The sequence below is a fragment of the Martes martes genome (genome assembly GCF_963455335.1).
Source record: "Martes martes genome assembly, chromosome: 7".
Lineage (NCBI taxonomy): Eukaryota > Metazoa > Chordata > Mammalia > Carnivora > Mustelidae > Martes > Martes martes.
The window spans coordinates 23,731,371-23,751,227 of NC_137894.1; the positions used below are offsets into that span (position 1 = coordinate 23,731,371).

The following is a 19,857-nucleotide window of genomic DNA, read 5'->3' on the forward strand; positions in this document are numbered from 1 at the left end:
GGGGATTTCCTCTGATCCAGCAATGAGGGGTGAGAAGAGCTGGCAGCCACCACGGCAGGTTGGGAAGCTGAGAAAGCAGGAAGTTGCAGATCACTTCACGGGCCAAGAATGCACAACTTTATTTCTTCTTCACATTAACTGGTGGGCACAGCATTTAGTTTTTTAACATTTAGCATTTCCCATTTCTGCTCACCTATACTATTAATCGGTTTTTCTTCTAGAAATTCTTGGAGGGAATGGGATGCACGGCATCCACAAACACCAAGGAGCCACATGGCCAGGCATCCTCCTCCTCCCTTAGCAAGCAACGGGCAGCCTAGGAGGCTTGGTCCAATCCTCCCAGCTGCTGCAGGCAGCCTCCAGTCTGAATCCAGCTAGGCTCCACTCAACTGATCAAATTACTTAGCCAGTGCCTCCTTGAGAGAAGGGATTTTTTGTTTTAATTACAGTGCTCGGCACACATGTACTTAATACATCTGTGAGCAAAGTCTCACAGAAAGACTCTGAATGAGTCGTTCAGAACCTCCTGTGTCCTCATCTGCACAACCCGGACACAACCATCCTCTGAAGGACAAGGCCCCATCCGCAATGCTGTCTCCCTGCCTCTACTCTGGCTGCTCCTCGGGGCCCAAGCCAGGTCTTTCTATCGCAGAACCCCAGAGCTCAGTGTCTGTGCTCAATGCCAAGAGCACCCATCATGCCTCAGCAAAGCCTCCTGGACGGAAGCCATGGACCAAACCGAAAGCCTGGAAAGGCACAGTCAGAATGCACCCTAGAAATCATCTAGTCAGGGTTCTGTCAACACTTCAAATGACTGGAGCTCTCTTATCGAACAAAATCTTAAGTGAAACCCATACACGTGTGTCTGGCTGCTATATCTGTGTGCATATATGTACCTATATATGTGTGTACGCATCTATTATAGAGACCTATAGAAACACACATGTACACATGCATTTGCCCTGACCTGTTTCTTGGCATCAGCAGTTTCTCTAGACGAAGCAGTTCTGCAACATAGCCCATTGCAGTCAGATTTTTAGACAGTAATCCATTTGCTTTCTGTCTGTTCTGGACTAGGGAGCTTCTCCTCAGCTTTAACACAGTGCCAACAGCCCCTGCAGGCTTCTAAGCAGGAGAGTGCCCAGAGGAGCTCTTCGATCCATGTGGATGACTCTGGCAGTTGCCGCAGAGAGTGGGGAGCAGACTGTGGCGAGAAACACCACATGGACACTACGTGGCACCCCAGAGAAGGTGTGAGGAGAACGCAGGTCAGGCTGCTGGTGGGGGGTAGTGAAGGACAGATGCGAGCACCTCTGAAGGGTGCCTTCGATGAGCTGGAGGAAGCCCGGGGGGCAGGAGGTGGGGCACCGTGAGAATGGGCTCCACAGCCAGGATGCGCGGCAGTGGCCCCTCCCCTGAGTGGCTGCAGGATTTTAGGCAAGGGGCCTACCGTCTTGGACCTGGGCTACTTTATTTGTAAATTAGGGAAGTGACTATACTTGTCTTGGGATAGTGGTCCACAGCCCCGGGAGCCTGGACCACCCCAGGGTCGACCCATCCCACACCAAGGGAGCCAGAGTGCTGGTGGACCAGGCCCTCAGGGATGTCTAAAGCCTCCAAGAGGGTCCTATGCACCTACCACAGTGGGTTTAGATCAAACATACTAATAACATGCTAAGTGGTAAGTACTGGCAAATGGTAACTATGCATAGACCACAGGCGAGCCACCGGGCAGCTTTCAAAGACCTGAAGAACTCTCCTGTGGAGGGGAAATTATATGTCTTCCATGTGGTCCTAAGGGGGGATCCTTTTAAAGTTCAAATAAAGATCTGAGGCAAAACTGAAGGGCTCACCTGGACAGACACAGGGAACAGGCCTGCATGCGTCTGACTGAGGTGACGCCTGTGAGGGCAGGGCCAAGGAGGGCTGTCTCCCCAACGCCCCTCATCCCTTGAGTCTGATTCCTAGGCATTGCCCTGGTAGCATCTAGAGGGCTGGGAACTGGTTGTCGGTACTCAGTGAGGCAGGGTCAGGATAGTGGTAACTCCAGCTGCTGGGCTGGGGTGGCAGGGAAATGACCAGACCATTGCAGGATGAAGTGAAAGGAGCAGCCATAATAAGGAATGGTCAGGTCCGTGGGACCTCCTGAACCATGGGGTGGGCGGTAAACAGGAGTGCCCAGACCACCTGCTCCACAACAACCCAATACCGTTAACTGCGGACTTTTTCGTGAAAAGTATAACGAGGGGGAAAAAGGCTTCACCTGCTTAGAATAAAAGCAAATGTTTCCTATTCCCATCATATCATGGCTGTGGAAAGAGAAGCACAAATTCTGAGCTGGCCAGGAAGCCCACCAGGGCTAGGTGTGGTGGTGCCGGCCAGGGAGACTTGGACATTCACCCTGTCTGCCCCCCAGGTCCAGGCCTTGTTTTCCCAAACTGACTCTCAGAAGAGTGCTCTTTCTGTACTGGTGTTTAGTAAGTCCCGAGACTCCTTTTATAATGTCAAACGAATAAGTGAATAGGAAACACACAAGATGCACTGTCAATGGAAAAGACATCTTCCTTGAGGGAAACTCTAAAATCAAGACTCGAGTCAAAGAGTTGGTTAAACATCAGACCCCTGGTTTTGCCTCAGGGCATGATCTCAGGGTCATGGGATGGAGCCCTAAGTTGGGCTCAGCACTCAGCACAGAGTCCACTTGGAATTCTTTCTCTCCCTCTTCCTCTGCCCCTCTCCCTACTCATGTGATCTCTCTCTCCCTCTCTCTCAAATAAATTAAAAAAATCTTTAAAAAAGAAAAAAAAGACTTTGGTCAAGAGTTGAAAAGTTTGTCCCTCCCTATTTCTAAGACAAATTACTTAGGAGGGAGGGTTTGTGTCTTGACATGGTGTGAACTACACACACACATACATAAACGCATACATGCACATGCGCGCGCACACACACACACACACACACACAAATACTTAAAAGAACTCTAACCAAATTTTTGAAATCTTCCTAATAGTACAGTTCTTATTCTTTTTGTTCCACTGTCATTCATGGAGTTTTTACTATCTAACATACATATATTAATGTTCAGTCTCTCGGCAGGCGGCAGCCAGCCAGAGAAAGCCATTCTGCCTCAGTCTTTGGCAACTGTACCACAGTCCCTCCGATCTCTTCCCAGTTCCAGTAACCCACAGACAACCGCCATCAGGAAGATCAATAGCAGCCTTACACTGTGTCACGATGCCTACCTCATTCACTTCATTCTGTCTCATTCGTCTCAGAGGCCTTTGATCATCTCACATCACCACAAGAAGTGTGACTACAGTAAGATTTTTTTTTAAAGATTTTATTTATTTATTTGACAGAGAGAGAGAGATCACAAGCAGACAGAGAGGCAGGCAGGGAGAGAGGAGGGAAGCAGGCACCCTGCCGAGCAGAGAGCCCGATGCAGGGCTCGATCCCAGAACCCTGGGATCACGACCTGAGCTGAAGGCAGAGGCTTAACCCGCTGAGCCACCCAGGTGCCCCTACAGTAAGATATTTTGAGAAAGAAACCACATTCACATAACTTTTATTACAGCATACTGTTATAATTGTTTTATCTTACTACTAGTTATTATAAATCTATTACTGTGCCTAACATGTAAATTAAACTTTAGCATAGGTATGTATGTATGTATAGGAAAAAAACATCGTATACCTAGTGTTCAGTTCTATTTGTGGTTTCAGGCATCTACTGGGGGTCCTGGAATGCATCCCCCATGGATAAACGAGGGCTCAAGTTTCCAGCAAGAAATTCATCAAGAGAAGGCATTTTCCTCCTGGCAGTGAAAGAGAAGGGATGTGGGATGCAACAGTGGGTTGATCTGAGGTAATCAACATGCTAATGGTACCTGCAGAAATAGCACGGCTTTCCCCCTGACATGCCACTCTTGCGGATGGAGTTGTGTCCTCTCCCCAGATTCCTGTGTTAGAGTGCTAACTGCCAGCACCTCAGAACGTAGAGATGGGGTCTTGAGGTAATTGAGGTAAGACATTAGGGTGGGTCCTAATCCAATCTCACGGGTGTCCTGAAAAGAAGAGATGAGGACACGAGCACGGAAGGAAGACCACGTGAGAATAGAGGGAGAAGACGGCCACCTACAAACCAGACAGAGAAGCCTCTGAAGAGAGAAGCCCCGTGACACCTTGATCAGGGACTTCCAGCCTCCAGAACTATGAGACAAGAAATTTTGGTTATTTAAGCTACTCGGTCTGTGTGACTTTGTTGTGGCACCTTGGCACCTTCAGCAAATGAATACACACACATTTAAAACATGATCTGCACAGAAACTGAGAATTACCCCCATTGAAGCCTTGAGTCATCACATTCTGAGATTTCAGGAGACCCCCCCCTACCCAAGAGCTTGACGTTGAGAGGTGGGCTGGTGTGTACACTCACTGACTCCTGCAGACGAACGCTGATAGAGCAGGAACCACCAGGCAGCACTGGGCCCCGAGGCCTCAGAGCTGGGGTTTGAGAGCTGGAGCATCACAAAGCTGATGCCAGGCCCTCCTCTCTTCCTGCTTCCAGCCCTGATATAACCTGCATTTCTTCCCCTTTCTTCAGGAGGACTCCTCATGGAGGCTAGGGAGAGCACACTGAGCACTCCCTCTGGGACAGCGTGGCCAGCGCCTGGCCCATGCTGTAGGGGGTTGGGGAAGGGTCCTCAGGGCCTGTGGTTTCAGGGAACTGGTACACCCAGGCTTGACCACAGCAGCAAGGGGGTACCTGGTGAGTGCCACCGACACGCCGTCACCACAGGTTGTGTGTGTCCTTACTGGAGGAGAGGCAGATCTTTCCTGTGATCTAAGTACAACAGGAACTTAGTAATCCCATTCCCCCAGCATGGGCAGTCAGTGAGCACATGGTGGTGACCAACCACTGCCTTTAGAAAGTAGCTTTTCAAACTGACCTACCCATGCAGCTGCTCCAGTGTCACAAGTGCCCAAGTCTGTGTTTTGGGAGCATCCAAAGCTACTGTTAACTGCAAGCATTATTAAAATTTTGATTTGCAGAAATCAAAACTTCTACTGGGGGTCTTGGAATGCATCCCCCATGGCTGCATGGGGGATGCATTCCAAGAAAATTAGAAGAAGCAATGTCATAGGAAGACTCAGAAGAGGGCCTGACACACAGTGGGCACTGAATGAGTATGAACTGGGACCATTATTCAGGATGTGTGTGTGTGGGGGGGAGTCTCATTATTCTTACCACAAGGGTTACAAGCTTTCTGAACACTGACACAGAGCTCCCACCAATTTCAGGTTCTAGGTGGCACTAGCTCCTGGATCTTTTGTCAACAAGAGATTTACAAGCAGGTTGTCAGAAAGACCCCAGTCTCCCAAGGATGCATGAGGTGCAGAAACACTCCAAACAGGCAGGAGCAAGCTACTATCCAAGTGTCCCCAAGCCTTTGGACTTTAATGCTTGAGATGAACAGCCCAGTCCCAGCAACTGAATCCAGCCCTACATGCACCACCTTTCTCTGCCCACTGTTAGCTTTGAAAGCCAACACTCAGAATACCAGAGACGTACTTCCATGGCCAACACCAGCTTCGCTGGGCCAAGGTGGAGACGTCAACCTTACAAGTCTGTCCTTAACAAAATTTCCTGCCTGATGGTCAAGGCTCCAGAACTCTTGATAAAGGGCGGATAAGCAAACCAACTCTTTGAAGTCACATCCAAAACAAACCCAAATCCATATGCTTTGAAGTTGGTCTTTTTTAGCCAACCAAACAAAAGGGCTCATTTTTGGACTACAGCAGGTATTACTGCAAAAAGTGAGCCATTACAGGTGAGTGAGAACTATGTTTTTTCCCTCTCACTCAAAGACAGAAGAACCGCACGTACACTTTTTTGTTTGGGTAAGTTGTGTGCACGTGTGTGTGTGTGTGTGTGTGTCTGTGTGTTTTATGAAAAAAAATGATTTTAAGCTTTGGCCCAGTTCTTAACTTCTAAAACCCCATCCAGATATACCTAAATGCTTGCTCTCTGGAACCGGAGGGGAAGACTTTTGTCACTGGCAATGACATGCTTTTTAGAATGGGAGGTGAGCATAAGGCCTTCTGACAGACACACTACTGGAAAACAACTTCAGGGAAAACCAACAAACTAAAAAAGCTTGCTTTAGGTCTGATCTCAGCTTGGTTAAAATTCTCATTGGGGTCTGTTAAGTCACATCATCGGGTACCTTTTACAACATGGATTATTCATTAGCAACCTTAAAAAAGCCCTGAATTTATTTCATTACAGTTGTAACCCAATTTAGATGTTAGAAAATACAGTTTCATCTACACACAAGTAGGTAATTATATCTTCTGAAGTATAGTTCTTGCTTAAAACAGGATTCTTATAAGCTGTGGTTTATGTTAATATCACCATGAGGGTACAAACGTGTGTACTGATATTTCTGTGTATACATACGCATATATGGTATGTCTCACCTATGGAGAGGAGAAATCCTAAGAAGCACTAATATCAAAATGAGAACCAAAGTGCTGCCTTTCACCGGAGGAACACATGCAAATTGAAAGCATTACATAACTTCTCCAGTAATTCTTGGTGAAATGGGAAAATAGACTCTGACAAATTCAGAAACATAATTAGAATAACTCAAAGAAATAAAATGCTGTGGCAGTCAGGTTGGGGTGACTGGTTTCATGTTGTAGAAACAGATTTTCCTCTCACTGGGGGCTCTGCTCACAAAACAAGTGGAAGAGATATGACACCAGGTACAGGGACCCCCTCAAGGGGCAAAGTGTTTCCCAGTCCACTGAGTGAAGACTGGACTGTCCCAACACCACCCCTCCCACACCTAATACACACAGTGCGCTGTAGGTGCTCAATAACCAAGCTGACAATTCCAGATTCTCCAGGAATGTTGCTTTTACCGATAAATCTGCTTCTAGAACATCATCTGTTAGCCCAGGAAAGAACATTTATCCTCTCCTAGAAGATAACAGGAAGTGATAAGTCAAGCCCTTTTATTTCGTTTTGCTTTCTTCTTCGGAACATACACAGCCACAGCTGCACACACATACACATGCCTTGCACACTTGCATACACTCATATGTGTGTGCGCATGAACACACTCATCCATTTGTATGCTCACATGTGTATACACATGTGTACAAACACGTGTGCACACACACATGCTCACACACTCGCACTTAAACATACATATCCATACCCACTTACAGAGTATCAATTGGGCAGATCTCACATTGTCAGCCCTTCCCACTGGTAAAGAAATTTCTAGCTCAGAAACACACACACACAACTCAAACTCTTTGCGATTGTGAACACAATTCAGCTACATTTAGGAAAGTTGGAATTTGATTAAATTCCTTCTCTTTTTACAGTGAAAATATAATCAAGAGAAAGACAGCATTTCAAATCACATACCACATAAATAGAACAAAACCTATTAATGCTTTGGTTGTCTTTTTCCTGGAAAAAAAAAAATGAGGGGTGCCTGGGTGGCTCAGTGGGTTAAGCCTCTGCCTTCAGCTCAGGTCATGATCTCAGGGTCCTGGGATTGAGCCCCGCATTGGGCCCTCTGCTTAGCGGGGAGCCTGCTTCCCCCTCTCCCTCTGCCTGCCTCTCTGCCTACGTGTGATCTCTGTCAAATAAATAAGTAAAATCTTAAAAAAAAAAAAAAAGCCCACTTCCTATGACACAAAAACATGAAATTAAACATTCACAGAGAATGCTCAAGTTTCCATATGTAGTAAGATATTTTTGGATTAATATATCAGGTTAGCCTAGTATTATCAACTTCATGGCATTTAACGGCCCTCATTAAGATCACAGTGCTTTACTCTCTACATGCACTGATATGCTAGACCATAGGTTCAAGGCAAAGAATCTGCGGCAAAGTCATGAAGATTAGAAACAAATAAAAATCTTATATAACCAAATTTATATTTCCCATTAAGAAAACAGTTGATATTATAAAACATGGTATATCTCAGATAATTATATTACCTACCTAATCAAATGGCTTTGAATATCCACAGAATTGAAACTTTAGTCTAAATACAATTGTGTTTTCAAAGTAATTTTCTTCCTCAAAAGCTTTCCTGTTACATATTTCATATCCTTCAACTGAAGTATCTGATTGTTAAGTTCAGGAATGAAAATGCCCCACGTTATAAGTTATGAGCTTAGCGTATGTAAAAGAAAACCATGAATCTTTTCCTAAAGGCTTGATATTGACCTTTCCAATTAACAAATCCAGCTAGCTGCCTTTGTTTTCCACTTAGATGATAGACTGTTTCCTCTTTCATTCCACAGCAGAACATGTAACTAATTTAGTTAAAGACTAATAACCTGAAAATCTTAAGGAAAAAACAGCTTTGGTGCGAGATTTTGCAAACAGTCCTTTTTCTAAACCTCTAGTCTTCCTGTGGTAGAGATAATTTTGAGAGCATGTGTAGGTAGAAACAAACAACATAATAATTTTGTCTCCTACATAAATAGAATGTAAAGTGATTTTCTCTAAGCTCCTTGAATTCTGTCAAGCAATTCAGGGGAGGCCTAACTCTCCCTTATAAAGGAAACTCTGTGCTTTGTCACTGCCTAAGAGTGCCTGGCATCCAAGAATGTTGCTGGGAATTTAGTAAAAATTTATGTGCAAAATGGAGGTAAAGCCACATCACTGTCTTAGAACCAGTGCAAGTCTAGGCATTAGGTACATCTTTTAGACTCGTGCTTCACAGACTCCCCCAGCCTAGGAAAGTTTCCATACTCGTTTCACCCGTCTTGCTCATGGGGAGCATGCGGCGGCACACATGCACATGCCTGTGCGCACACCCCCACACACCTGAGAAGAGCTAGCTACTCCAGGCTTGTGATTTCAGCTCTTCCTGAAAACCTCATAATCACTGCTCGAAACAGCCTGAAGCAGATGGCCCTGTGGGTGTAGCCAGGGTTGTGGGTAATAATCCCACAGGTCTACCCAAGAGATACACTGGAAGAACATTTTCTTTCTCAGTAAATCAACCAACACAGAAGTCAGTCCCTAAAGGCTCCTCCCTGATACTAACATAGCTTGTTCAGCAGCAAGATCTCAGGTCTGGACTTTCCCACTGTCTTCAGGGAGGCCTGCCCTGCTCTGCCCAGTTCCCATCCGAAATTCCAACACCCACCTGACATTTCACATACCTCTTCCTGCTTTATCATTTACTCCTCAGCGCATATCACTATTTGCAAAGGTCACGTAAACACTGACAGGAAAGATGCTTGCCTCTTTTGATCAACAGATTGCCTAGAGGCATCCATTTGAAGCATTTGAAGCATTGTATGTGTTTAATAATGAAAAATCACAAAAACGAGGCTCTAAGAATATTTTTATACAAAATTATCAGCCTAGGGAGCTCCCATTTTTGCAGAAATCACTGTGCAAATGTTATAGATAAACTAGATGCTTCTATTTGTGTAGAGGCTAATTGCATGCAGACTCATGGGCAGGGCTGTGGGTCAGAATGAGTGTGTGTGTGTGTGTGTGTGAGAGAGAGAGAGAGAAAGAGAGAGAGAGAAGCAAAAGCAAATGCCCAGTGCAAAAGGGAAGGACTGGATGCTGGAGAATCCCCCCATCCATGCCAACTTAGAAGGTGACAGAACCCAGAACTGCCTCCAGCTCTACCCTGATTCAGGGAGCCACAGCAGGCGGTGCCTTGCGAGAACCTCCTGTCTTCAAATTTTCTGTTTTTGGTCTATAAAAGGGTGTGATAATCATTACCTCATGAGATTTATATTTTAAAATATGTGAAGTTGTTTTTAAAATGTCTGTGCTACTACAAATGTGAGAAGCATGATGAGGTCTGACACCAAGGGAGCCTGAACAAATCTGAGTTGTTATCCCAAGAGCTTCGTGTGAAACACTGGGGTTCTCTATGACTTCTGGGATAATGCCAGTTTGGCTCCCACTTGAAAACTGTATGTTTATTTTGCAGTCCCATGATCTCTGTTTCTTTTGCCTGACGCCAGATGGCTAGGTGGTTCAAGGTCCTGGGGTCATTGTCCAGTGTCTGAGGGCTGTATCCTCAGATTCAAGGGTCTGGGCCGGCCGTGCATGCTGCCTTCCTGGTTCTAGTCCATGAATCCTGGACAATTTCTGTACTGGGAGTCTGCTGGTAAACAAGCCTGAGTCCTCTACATATCAGTCCCATTGCCTTAAATCGTTAGACCCTGCAGCACATGGACCGAGTCCCTCTTTTCTTTTTTTTTTTCCTTTTCTTGGGCTCATGGACCAATCTAAGTTATTTATTTAAACCATCTCCTTCCATAAGCAAAGGGTATACTTTTCTGGTCTATGTGCAGAGTCACGGTCCAACTCAGTTCTGTGGTCCCCACTGGGTAGTTTAGTATTCCAGGTTCTCCTGATTCATCTTCATAGCCAGTGAGAAGCAGACTCCCCTGAGAGTTATGAAACAGAATATGATCACCATTCCCCAGAGAAAGGGCTTGGACCCAACGGGCTTGGACCTGATGTGGAGATGGAGTAGGTGACACACTGAGGTCTCTTGTGCTTTCTGTGATTCGACTTCAGGAAGACAGCAGGCTCACTCCCTTGCCAGGGAGCACTACAAAGTAGGTGAAGGTCTTCCACGTGCCAGCTGCACCATCTGCACCCTGGGTGCCACATGGACTGTCCCAGCTGTGCGCTGGACTGGGAAGCCCAGGACTCAGCCCCCACTGCCACTTTCGACCTGAACAGCCTCAGTGCCGCCCACTTCCCCCTTTCTTAGCATCCTTCCCTAAGCAAACAAGCCCTTCAGTAAAGGCTTTCAGAAACAGAGCTACTTTTTTTGCCTTGTCAGCAGAGGGCGCTGGAGGGATGCTGCAGGAGAAGGGGCTGGCCTTCAGGTGGAAGGGTGTGTGGATTTGTTCACTTCCCAGCACCCCCTCCAGGGGTCTCCAAGGCAAGGAACTTGTGGTATGTTTATGTCCAGGACTAGATCTGCCACATCCTTTTTCAGCTTTCAGCTCAAGGTAACCAGAGACCCCAAGGGTATGGACCCTAACCCCAAGGGGGGCTACATCTCCTTGCACCCTCTCCTGGTCCCTTTGCATGTGCGGATCTGGGCTCTACAGGCTGGCTGTCTAAAGAGCCACCACTCAGCCTTTGTCCGCTGCAGCAGCTGGAACCACAAGAAGGAGGCAGCATTCTTAGAGCCCAGCTAGTGCCTAGTGGCCAGCAGCTGCCCCTGGCACTTCCCAAGTTTCCTGGCTCAGCACTTTCCTGCGGATGGCTGACTTCTGGCTGGCACAGCCCCTCAGAAGCTCTTCTACCATCCTGTGAGTAACAGCTGTGCTCCCAGCCATGAAAACAAGACTCAACCTGGGGTGTCTCTTCCCTGGGTACTATCTAGGTAGGTCCCAGGGCCAGTGACTGCTCTATCAGCGAGGTCTGTGTTCCTGCAAGTCTTTGTTCTCACTTCACAACCCCCACTGGAATTCTTTCCATCAAATTTGCCCTGACTGAATCCTGGGCAATTTCTGCCTCCTCACCAGACCCTCATGTGTACACAGAGTCTCTGTCACATTTCTTCACCCTGGTTTTGCAAATTGCTTCTAATTTAGGTTTTCCTAGGGACCACCACTTATAACTGACTACTCATCAAAGTGGCAGTATAGCGCTTTGTATTTGACAGGACCCAGTGCCTCACGTGTCTGAGATACACTAGCTGACTCCGTTCTATGAAAACCCACTTAAATACCGAGAACTAGAATGTTCTTAGCATTGTAACGCTGTAGTCAGAACTCTGGTTTTCCAGCTGTCGGGCTTTTAATTTTTTTTTTTAATTTTTAAACATTTTAAATTTTTATTTTATATTAACTAATTAATTTTAATTCTACCACAATTAACATAGTGTGCAATATTAGCTTTCCAACTGTCAAGCTTTTAAATGCCAGAAATTTCCTATTTTTATTCTCTGTGCGGCAGTTCTTACATTTCAGAATAATAACCTCTGAATGGGAATTCAGCTACCAGAAACATATCTTCAGACATTTAGAGAAAATGGAAAAAAAAAGAAAAAAGTGGAAAAAAATTCCACTAATAGGGACAATATGCATGCTTACTGAAGAATGTGGGTGCTGATAAAGAAACTTTTATTTCAAATCAGAATTCCTTTGGTTGTTAATTTTGGCTATTTAGACTAAATTATGGCTCAACTCCATTTACTTCCTCAGGCATTCATGGGGCACGAAGGAGGGTGATACAGGATGTGTCTGCCTGTAGCCATCCTTAAATAAACATTCAACTTACAAACAGCTCTCTTAGATAAAGCACTACTGAGCTATGAAAAGTTCCAGTTGTTGTTTGGGAAAAAAGTAGGTGGAGGAGGTTTTTAGCTATTACTGGGTTTAGAAACTGAATAAAATTAGAAGATGTGAAACATGGAAGTTACTCTTGAGTAACTTAGGAGCTAGGAGCAACACCTAGGCTTTCTCCATTCTACCACCCCAAACATGTACACTCTGCTCTCCAGTTTTCAAATTTTCACCCACTAAAGATACGTAAGTATTCATGCATGTTACAATCATCTTCCAAGCACACTGGCCACTCCGCCAGCAGGTTAATATTCTAGCCTGTGTAGTCACTGCCTCCTTATAACCCAGTGTGTGCTCAGATGACAAGAAATGAGCCCGCAGTGCAGCTGCCATACTGACTTCAGGCTTAATTCACACACTGATCTGTACCTGGAATTCTGGGCTCTAGTCTAGGAGACTGGGCAGGCCTGGTCAAGAAAGCCTCAAAGTAAGACCATCCTTAGGAGAACAGGGGACCAGGGGTGGCAGTAGAAGGTGAGCCCCCATTTATTGCCAAACCCTGGAGCACAATCAATGCAGAAGTCAGAAACCTCCAGCACTGGGCCTCAAGGGGCCCCTAAATTCCACCAGCGATCCTGACCTGGGATGATGACAGCATCCCACTTTTAAAAATTGCTATTTTTAATTATTTATGTCAGCTCCGTGTCATTCCAAGAATGATTTGAGGCAGCTCACGAAAAAACACTTCGCACAAAAGAAGGCTTAAAAAAGAAAAAAAGTAAACGAGTAGTGGCTACAGTTAACAATACTGCACTGTATATTTGGAAATTGCTAAGTGAGTAAATCTTGAAAGTTCTCATCACAAAAAAAGAAAGTTATAGCCATGTGTGCTGATGGATGTTAACTAGACTTACTGTGGTGATCATTTCGCAATATAAACAAACACTGAATCTTTATGTTGTACACCTGAAACTAATATAATACTGTATGTCCATTATATCTCAACTTTTTAAAAAGAGTGAAAGAGGAACTTGTGGTGGAAATAAGTGGGAGCTGATGCTGGTAATGATGTCCCAGTGCACCGTAGGGTGGAGGGATGTCAGGCTCAGAAGTCCCTATCAGCTGAAGCAAGGTGGGGAGCTTCAGCTTTTGGAATTCTATCTACAAGTGTGTAGAGGCACCTTTGGTTGTCACAGTGACCAAGGGGGAATTACATGTTCACTCATGAGTGGGAGGCAAGGATGCCAGCCCCAAAAGGATCCTGTCTAATAAACATCCCACCCAAAATACTGACAGTGCTCATGATGAGATCCATAAGTGTAAAACAAGCCCACCTTTCCAAAGAAGCCTGCCTGGTCTTGAGTCCAGGGCTGCTGCTTCTATGGGAGCTCATGGAGAGATCTCAGTGACAAAGGAAGAAAATCTCCAATGTATGACATTGACTGACACATATGTGACAGAGGAAGAGACTCCCCAGTGGCATCCTTTCTGAAATGCAGGAGCTCATTTCCTTGGGCACTTCTTAAATCCCCTTCAAAGGCCAACAGCAAGACTCCCAGGCATGACTGAAACAGGCAGCCTAGGACAGAGCTGGTGTTAGGAGAATAGGGCTCAGGCTAGCCCAGCTCCCTCTGGACACTTCCTGATCTCTGACAACTCATGTTACTTTCATTACACCTAGATTTGGACCCCTGCATCCTTTATACAGACCTGCACAGATGAGAGTGAACAGAAGGTTAGAAACCCAACAGGATTTGAATTTTCTGGAGACAAGGCTGTTGGTGAATGCCAGCAGTCAGACACCACACTTCCTTTCCTACTTCTCGCTTCACATCAACTGGACATTCTTTGAGCCGTGGCTGAGGCTCTCTAAAGCAGAATTCAGATACAGAAGATCTGATGCCAAACTCAGAAACACCCTTGAGGAGAAAACATTCCAGAGCTACACTCTCAGAATAGGGCATTACTTCTGCTGTGTAGCCCTTTAGCAAACTAGAACAACAACTAGATAAATGTCAAGAGTCAGCTGGTCATAAATATTCTTTGTAATTTTAAATACTGTTTTGAGAAACTCAGAAATGTACAGTGGAAATCAGAGTTATAAAATTGAGTCCTGTTCCCCAGAGTCATAGGCTGGTCATGGGCTCAGGTGGGTCAGGGGTCCTCTCAGACCCTCAGTTCCACACCTATCTACCAGGAAAAGTGGCCTGCCCTGATGAACTGATGGAGGGGGCGAGGCACAGGGGGCAGAGTGCAGGTGCTCTGATGCCCAGAAGTCTAGCATGGGAGGTACCCTATGGACGTGGTGTCCAGGATACCCTGGGAGTATCAGGTCACTTACGAGCTCCGAGAAGCCACGGACCACCTGCCTTCGCTTCAGGTTGGTCTCTCCATCCAGGTTGGCAGTCTCGATGTGGCACAGTCCATCAGGGTCACTGGAGGAGAGCAGCAGAATGTCTGCAGGGATGATCTCATTGCAGCGGAGACGCACAAAATCTCCCACTCGGATTTCTTTCCAGAATCGATTCACATACTGCTTTTCCTCCCTGGTAAAGAAACTGCCATTAATAAGACTGGCAGAAGGTTGATCATACCTGAATCTGTGCGATTGGCACATGCAGCTCATTTTTAAAAATTTCTATTTTTCCAATATGTTAAAAATTTCCATAATAAAAAGTATTTAAGAAGGATATTCATAAGGACCCCATATCGTATGACTCCATTTACATAAAACACACAGTATAGGTAAATCCATGGACATAGGAGGTAGATCAGTGGTTGCCAGTGACCAGGAGGAAAGGTAATGGGGAGAAACTGTTTATTGGGTACAGGTTTCCATTTGATTGAAATGTTCTGGGACTCGGTAGTGGTGGTGGTTGCACAACATTGTAAATGCACTAAATGTCTCTGAATTATACACTTTCAAATGGTTAAAATGTCCACTTCTAGATATCTACCCCAAAGAATTAAAAGCAAGGACTGATAAAGAGTTTTGTACATCCATCTTCATAGAAGCACAAGTCATCACAGCCAAATGAGGGAAACAACAACAAATGAACAGATAAGCAAAATGTCATATATAGCTACCCTGGGAATATTATTCAGCTGTGAAAAGAAAGGGAATTCTCACACGTGCTACAACATGGACGAATCTTGAAGACATTTTGCTAAGGAGAATATTGTATGAATGCACCGTTATGAAGTATCTACAACAGCCAAATTCAGAAACAGTAGAACCTGCCTACATCTCACTATCCTTCTCTTATCTACAGAAAGAAAATAATAATAGATGCATCCTCTCCACCTCATTCAAGAAGAAGTAGATAGCACATGCCAATCACTCAGAACAATACCCAACATGGCTTTCAACATCCAACAGTTACTACTAACGAATACTTAGATGAAAACAGTATTTGTAGATTGCTTCTTTAGATTTTTTTCTACTCTAAAAATAAGGGCAATTAATCCTACAAAGGGTATTTCTAAGAGTTCCTTCAAGGCAGTTTTGTCCATTTTTACAAGTAAGTACAGAAACATGACTATCTCAACATGATATGCTATAAAGAAATTTCAGCAAGAAATCCTTTGAGTTATAGTGTTGAGGAGGAAACAAAACAACACTAAAACACATTTCACTTTAACCATCACCTACTGTTTCCTGCCCAATAAAAAGCCTCTCCTTGCTTGAGCTCCCAGAGAATCTGAATTCAGACATCAAGTCCAGATCTCAAGGTGGACCCAGGCAGTCACATCTAAATGACTTCTGAACTTTGGAAGAAGTATTGAGAGTTTTACCCATCTATTTAATTCCACACTGTGGATTTAAGGAAACCCAAGGCAAACGTCCAAGAACTCCTAGCCGTCAGTTGCCCCAGATGGGAAGAAACAAGTATCCCCTTCCATTTTAAGCCTCTGCTTTCTTGTTCTAATTCAAGACCACCAAACCAATGACACGCAACGCACAGCTTGGCCACCATAAAATAAGACCAACAAAGACAAATCAGGTATAGCTCTGTACTCAAAAGTAATGCAAGGCAAGACCAAAACACTGGATAGCAACCTTTGGGGACGGTAGAATCAAGCCCTCAAAGTGAGCAAAAATATTCTTCCTGGGACAACACAACACTCCCCGCAAGGCCAGGGTGTTCTTCAAGACTGCTTCAAGAGTTGTGGTAAGGTCCCATCAGCCTCCAGCGCGAGGTCAGCGGGCCCTGAGATAAGGCACAGAACTGTCAGTCACCTGAGCCTCCTGCTGGCTCAACACCAGTCTGACCTCTTCCCTGTGGACAGATAGCCTTGATGTGTGACAGATGAAACACCATTTAAAAATGTTCCCGTTTCCTTTTCTAAAGGTCAAACCTTGACTTTATGATCATTGCAAGCATCAGCTGCTTAGCCCCTCTTCGTTATCATGACCATTTGTTGAGTCCCCACAGAAAGTATGGAGAAATCTGAAAGAGCCAATCTTCTTCCAGAAGAAAGTTTCCAAAAGCGCAGTCACCATGTAGTCAATAAAGAGAGCAGCATGCACTCAGAGTGGACAGCCTTCGTTTGTGACAGCAGACTGGTGGTCCCAGACTTGCCCTGGGACAGGCACAGGAAGGGGAGGACAAGGAGAAGAGCAGAGCTGTCTGTGTTCGGTTTATCTTAACTACATTCCATTTATAGAACTCATCGAACATGAAATCAGTTTCCTTCTGCCTTGGAATCTTAAAACGTTAGCTTGCCCACTCCATCGGAGCGCTGTTTTTAAAAAGTAACTTAGGTTGATGGTGGCCTTGAGCCTCGAAGGAGATCCCCCCACGGCACCCCTTACAGCCCCCAGGGAGCCTGCAGACTGCAAGCGCTGGGTCAGGAGATCCCTGCCGACAGTCCCAGTGAGAGGACCCACGTGAGCCATGGGAAGCAAAGGAAGCAGGAGCTCAGTGGCTCCAGGATGCCTGAGTGCTGGCTTCTGTGAAAAGGCCCTGCAGCTCGCAGGAATTCCAGCAGCAGGATGGGTCCTTGAAAACCCAAACCTGGGAGTCATCTGTGAAAGGAGAGCCGCATGATGGAACCCCTTCGACACATCAACAGACCAAAGATTCCCCATCAAAGCCCCACAGTCCCATAGATAATTTCCAGCTGAAACAACCTAGCCGAGTCTGAACCCAACACCAACCCCTGCAATGTCCCTGCTACTTTTCTCTTATCTTTATCATATGATATTATGTTAAATATATCATATATACTGTACATATTCACATATATATGCATATGTAATACATATTACACATGACACATACGTTATATATGAGAGGCCCTTTTTCTCATGAGGAGGGTCTAACACCTATTTTTTCCCAGCAAATGTATTTGGACACAGGGTCTTAAGTTGAAATGAGGTCACAGGGCATGGTGCTAATCCAGTATGACTGATGACCTTTTTTTTTTTTTTTTTTTAAGATTTTACTTTTATTTATTTGTCAGAGAGAGAGAGCACAAGCAGGGGGAGCGGCAGGCAGAGGGAGAAGCAGTCTCCCCGCCAACCAAGGAGACCAATGCTGGACTCAGATCACGACCTGAGCTGAAGGCAGCCGCTTAACAGACTGAGCCACCCAGGCATCCCTACTGATGCCCTTAGAAGAAGAGACACCAGGGATGCGTGCACAGAGAGGAAAGGCTATGTGTGGTCACAGAGAGAAGACAACCATCTGCAAGCCAAAGAGAAAGGCCTCCAGAGAAGCTAATCCTGCCAGCACCATGATCTGGGACTTGCAGACTCCAAAACTGAGAGACAATTGACTTGTTTAAGCCACTTGGTCTGTGGGGCTTTGTTATGGCTGCCTGAGCAGACCCACACCTAGTAACTGCAATTCCCATGACTCTTGCTGGAAGGACTGGCTCCCAGGCCACCGTGACAGAGAAGGAGGGGCAGCAGAGGAAGCAGGTAGTGGAGGGCACGGCGCCAGGGGATTTATCCGCAGGCATGTGTCCCATGCTTCCCCACACGTCTGTGCACAGGAAAACACTGCAGAGAAGACAGAAATAAATCTCTCTGACACAATTCTATGTAACACTCACCTCGTAATTACACTCTTCTTCAGGCTTTTCTACGCAGCAGGTAAACGATTTAGAACTGCCTTCTATTTCCTCAGGTCAGTATGGACACAGCTCAGGGTGGATAGAATGTGTGACCCCTCCCTCTCCATGGCAAAAATCTCAGGAGTGCACAGTGCCCTGTGGCCTTCCTGCCAACTCCAACCCCAACCAGGCCGAGGCCGACCTTCTCCAGGAACGTAGTACTCTCCTGAGATACATGGCTTATATTTTTTTACAGTGGCAAGGTTTGACATCTCTAAGTCCTCAATACTCTTGATTCCTTCACAGCAATTAGGAAGTAGTACTATTCAATTTTTTCCACAGAATATTTCTCCTAAGGACAGGTGCCAGCCATCCCATGCGCCAATAGGATTCTGAGATAGCCCCAAGATCCCCAGCTCAGTCCTGGTGTACACACTCCTGCCAGTTCCCCTGAGTGACGCAGGGACTGTGAATGTGGTGGAAATCATTCCCGCTGATGTAACTAGGGTGACCAATCAGCAGACTGCGAGCCAGTCAACAGAGAGACCATCTGGGTGGATCACAGAGCCACGGGAGTCCCATAAATCTGACTCTAAGGCCAGAGACAGGAAGTCAGATGCTGAAAGTGGCCACATGGCCAGGCTGAGAACACGTGGTCTCAGTCCTACCTACTGGAGCTGAATTATACCAAGATCCTACAAGAGCCTGGAAGAGGACCCAAGCCTAAGACAAGACCACAGCCCCAGCCTACACCTCAACTGTAGCCTGGTGAGACTTTGGGCAGAGGACCCAGCCAACCCATTCCTGCATCCCTGACGCTCAGAAACTAAGTTAATACATCTGCATTCCTCTTTTTGACAAACAAAATCCCATTAGTTTCACGTGTACATCATGGTGATTCGATATATTTATACATTACAAAATGATCCCCATGATAAGTGTAATTACCATCTGTCAACACAGAAAGTTATTACAGTATTATTGACTATATTCCCTATGCTGTACATTACATACCCACGACCTATTTCATTTATAACAGGAAGTTTATACCTTTTAATCCTCTTCACTGATTTCCCCTGCCACCCAACCCCGCCCCACTCTGGTAACCAACGGTTTATTCTCTGTAACTATGAATCTGTTTCTGGTTTCTGTTTTGTTTTGTTTGTACATTTGTTTTGTTCTTCAGATTCCACATTTAAGTGAGATCATACAGTATTTGTCTTTCTCTGACTTGTTAATTTAGCATAATACCCTCTAGGTCCATCCACGTTGTTGCAACATTGTTTTTAATTGCTGAGATTGCAAGGATTTGTTGCATAGCAATAAAGAATTAATATGAACCATTTCCATCTTCCACACAGCAGGCAGTAGATGCTTCTCCTCCTGGCAGCTCAATCTTCTACAGTGTAACAAACTAAAGATTCTACCTGCAGTTACGCAGTTTTATAACCTGCACACTTAAGGAAAACACTACTTCACAA

General features: G+C 45.4%; 1 protein-coding gene across 1 annotated transcript in view; it reads right to left on the minus strand.

The window, feature by feature from the left end:
• ATP10A (ATPase phospholipid transporting 10A (putative)) overlaps positions 1-14,933 on the minus strand; it is a gene marked incomplete at its 5' end in the record, with an annotated part of 107,718 nt that extends 92,785 nt beyond the window's left edge. Inside the window, one exon of the mRNA XM_080809662.1 lies at positions 14,658-14,933. Coding sequence (XP_080665788.1) covers positions 14,658-14,933 — 276 coding nt within the window. The remainder of the gene's footprint in view (positions 1-14,657) is intronic.
• Positions 14,934-19,857: the final 4,924 nt, after the last annotated feature.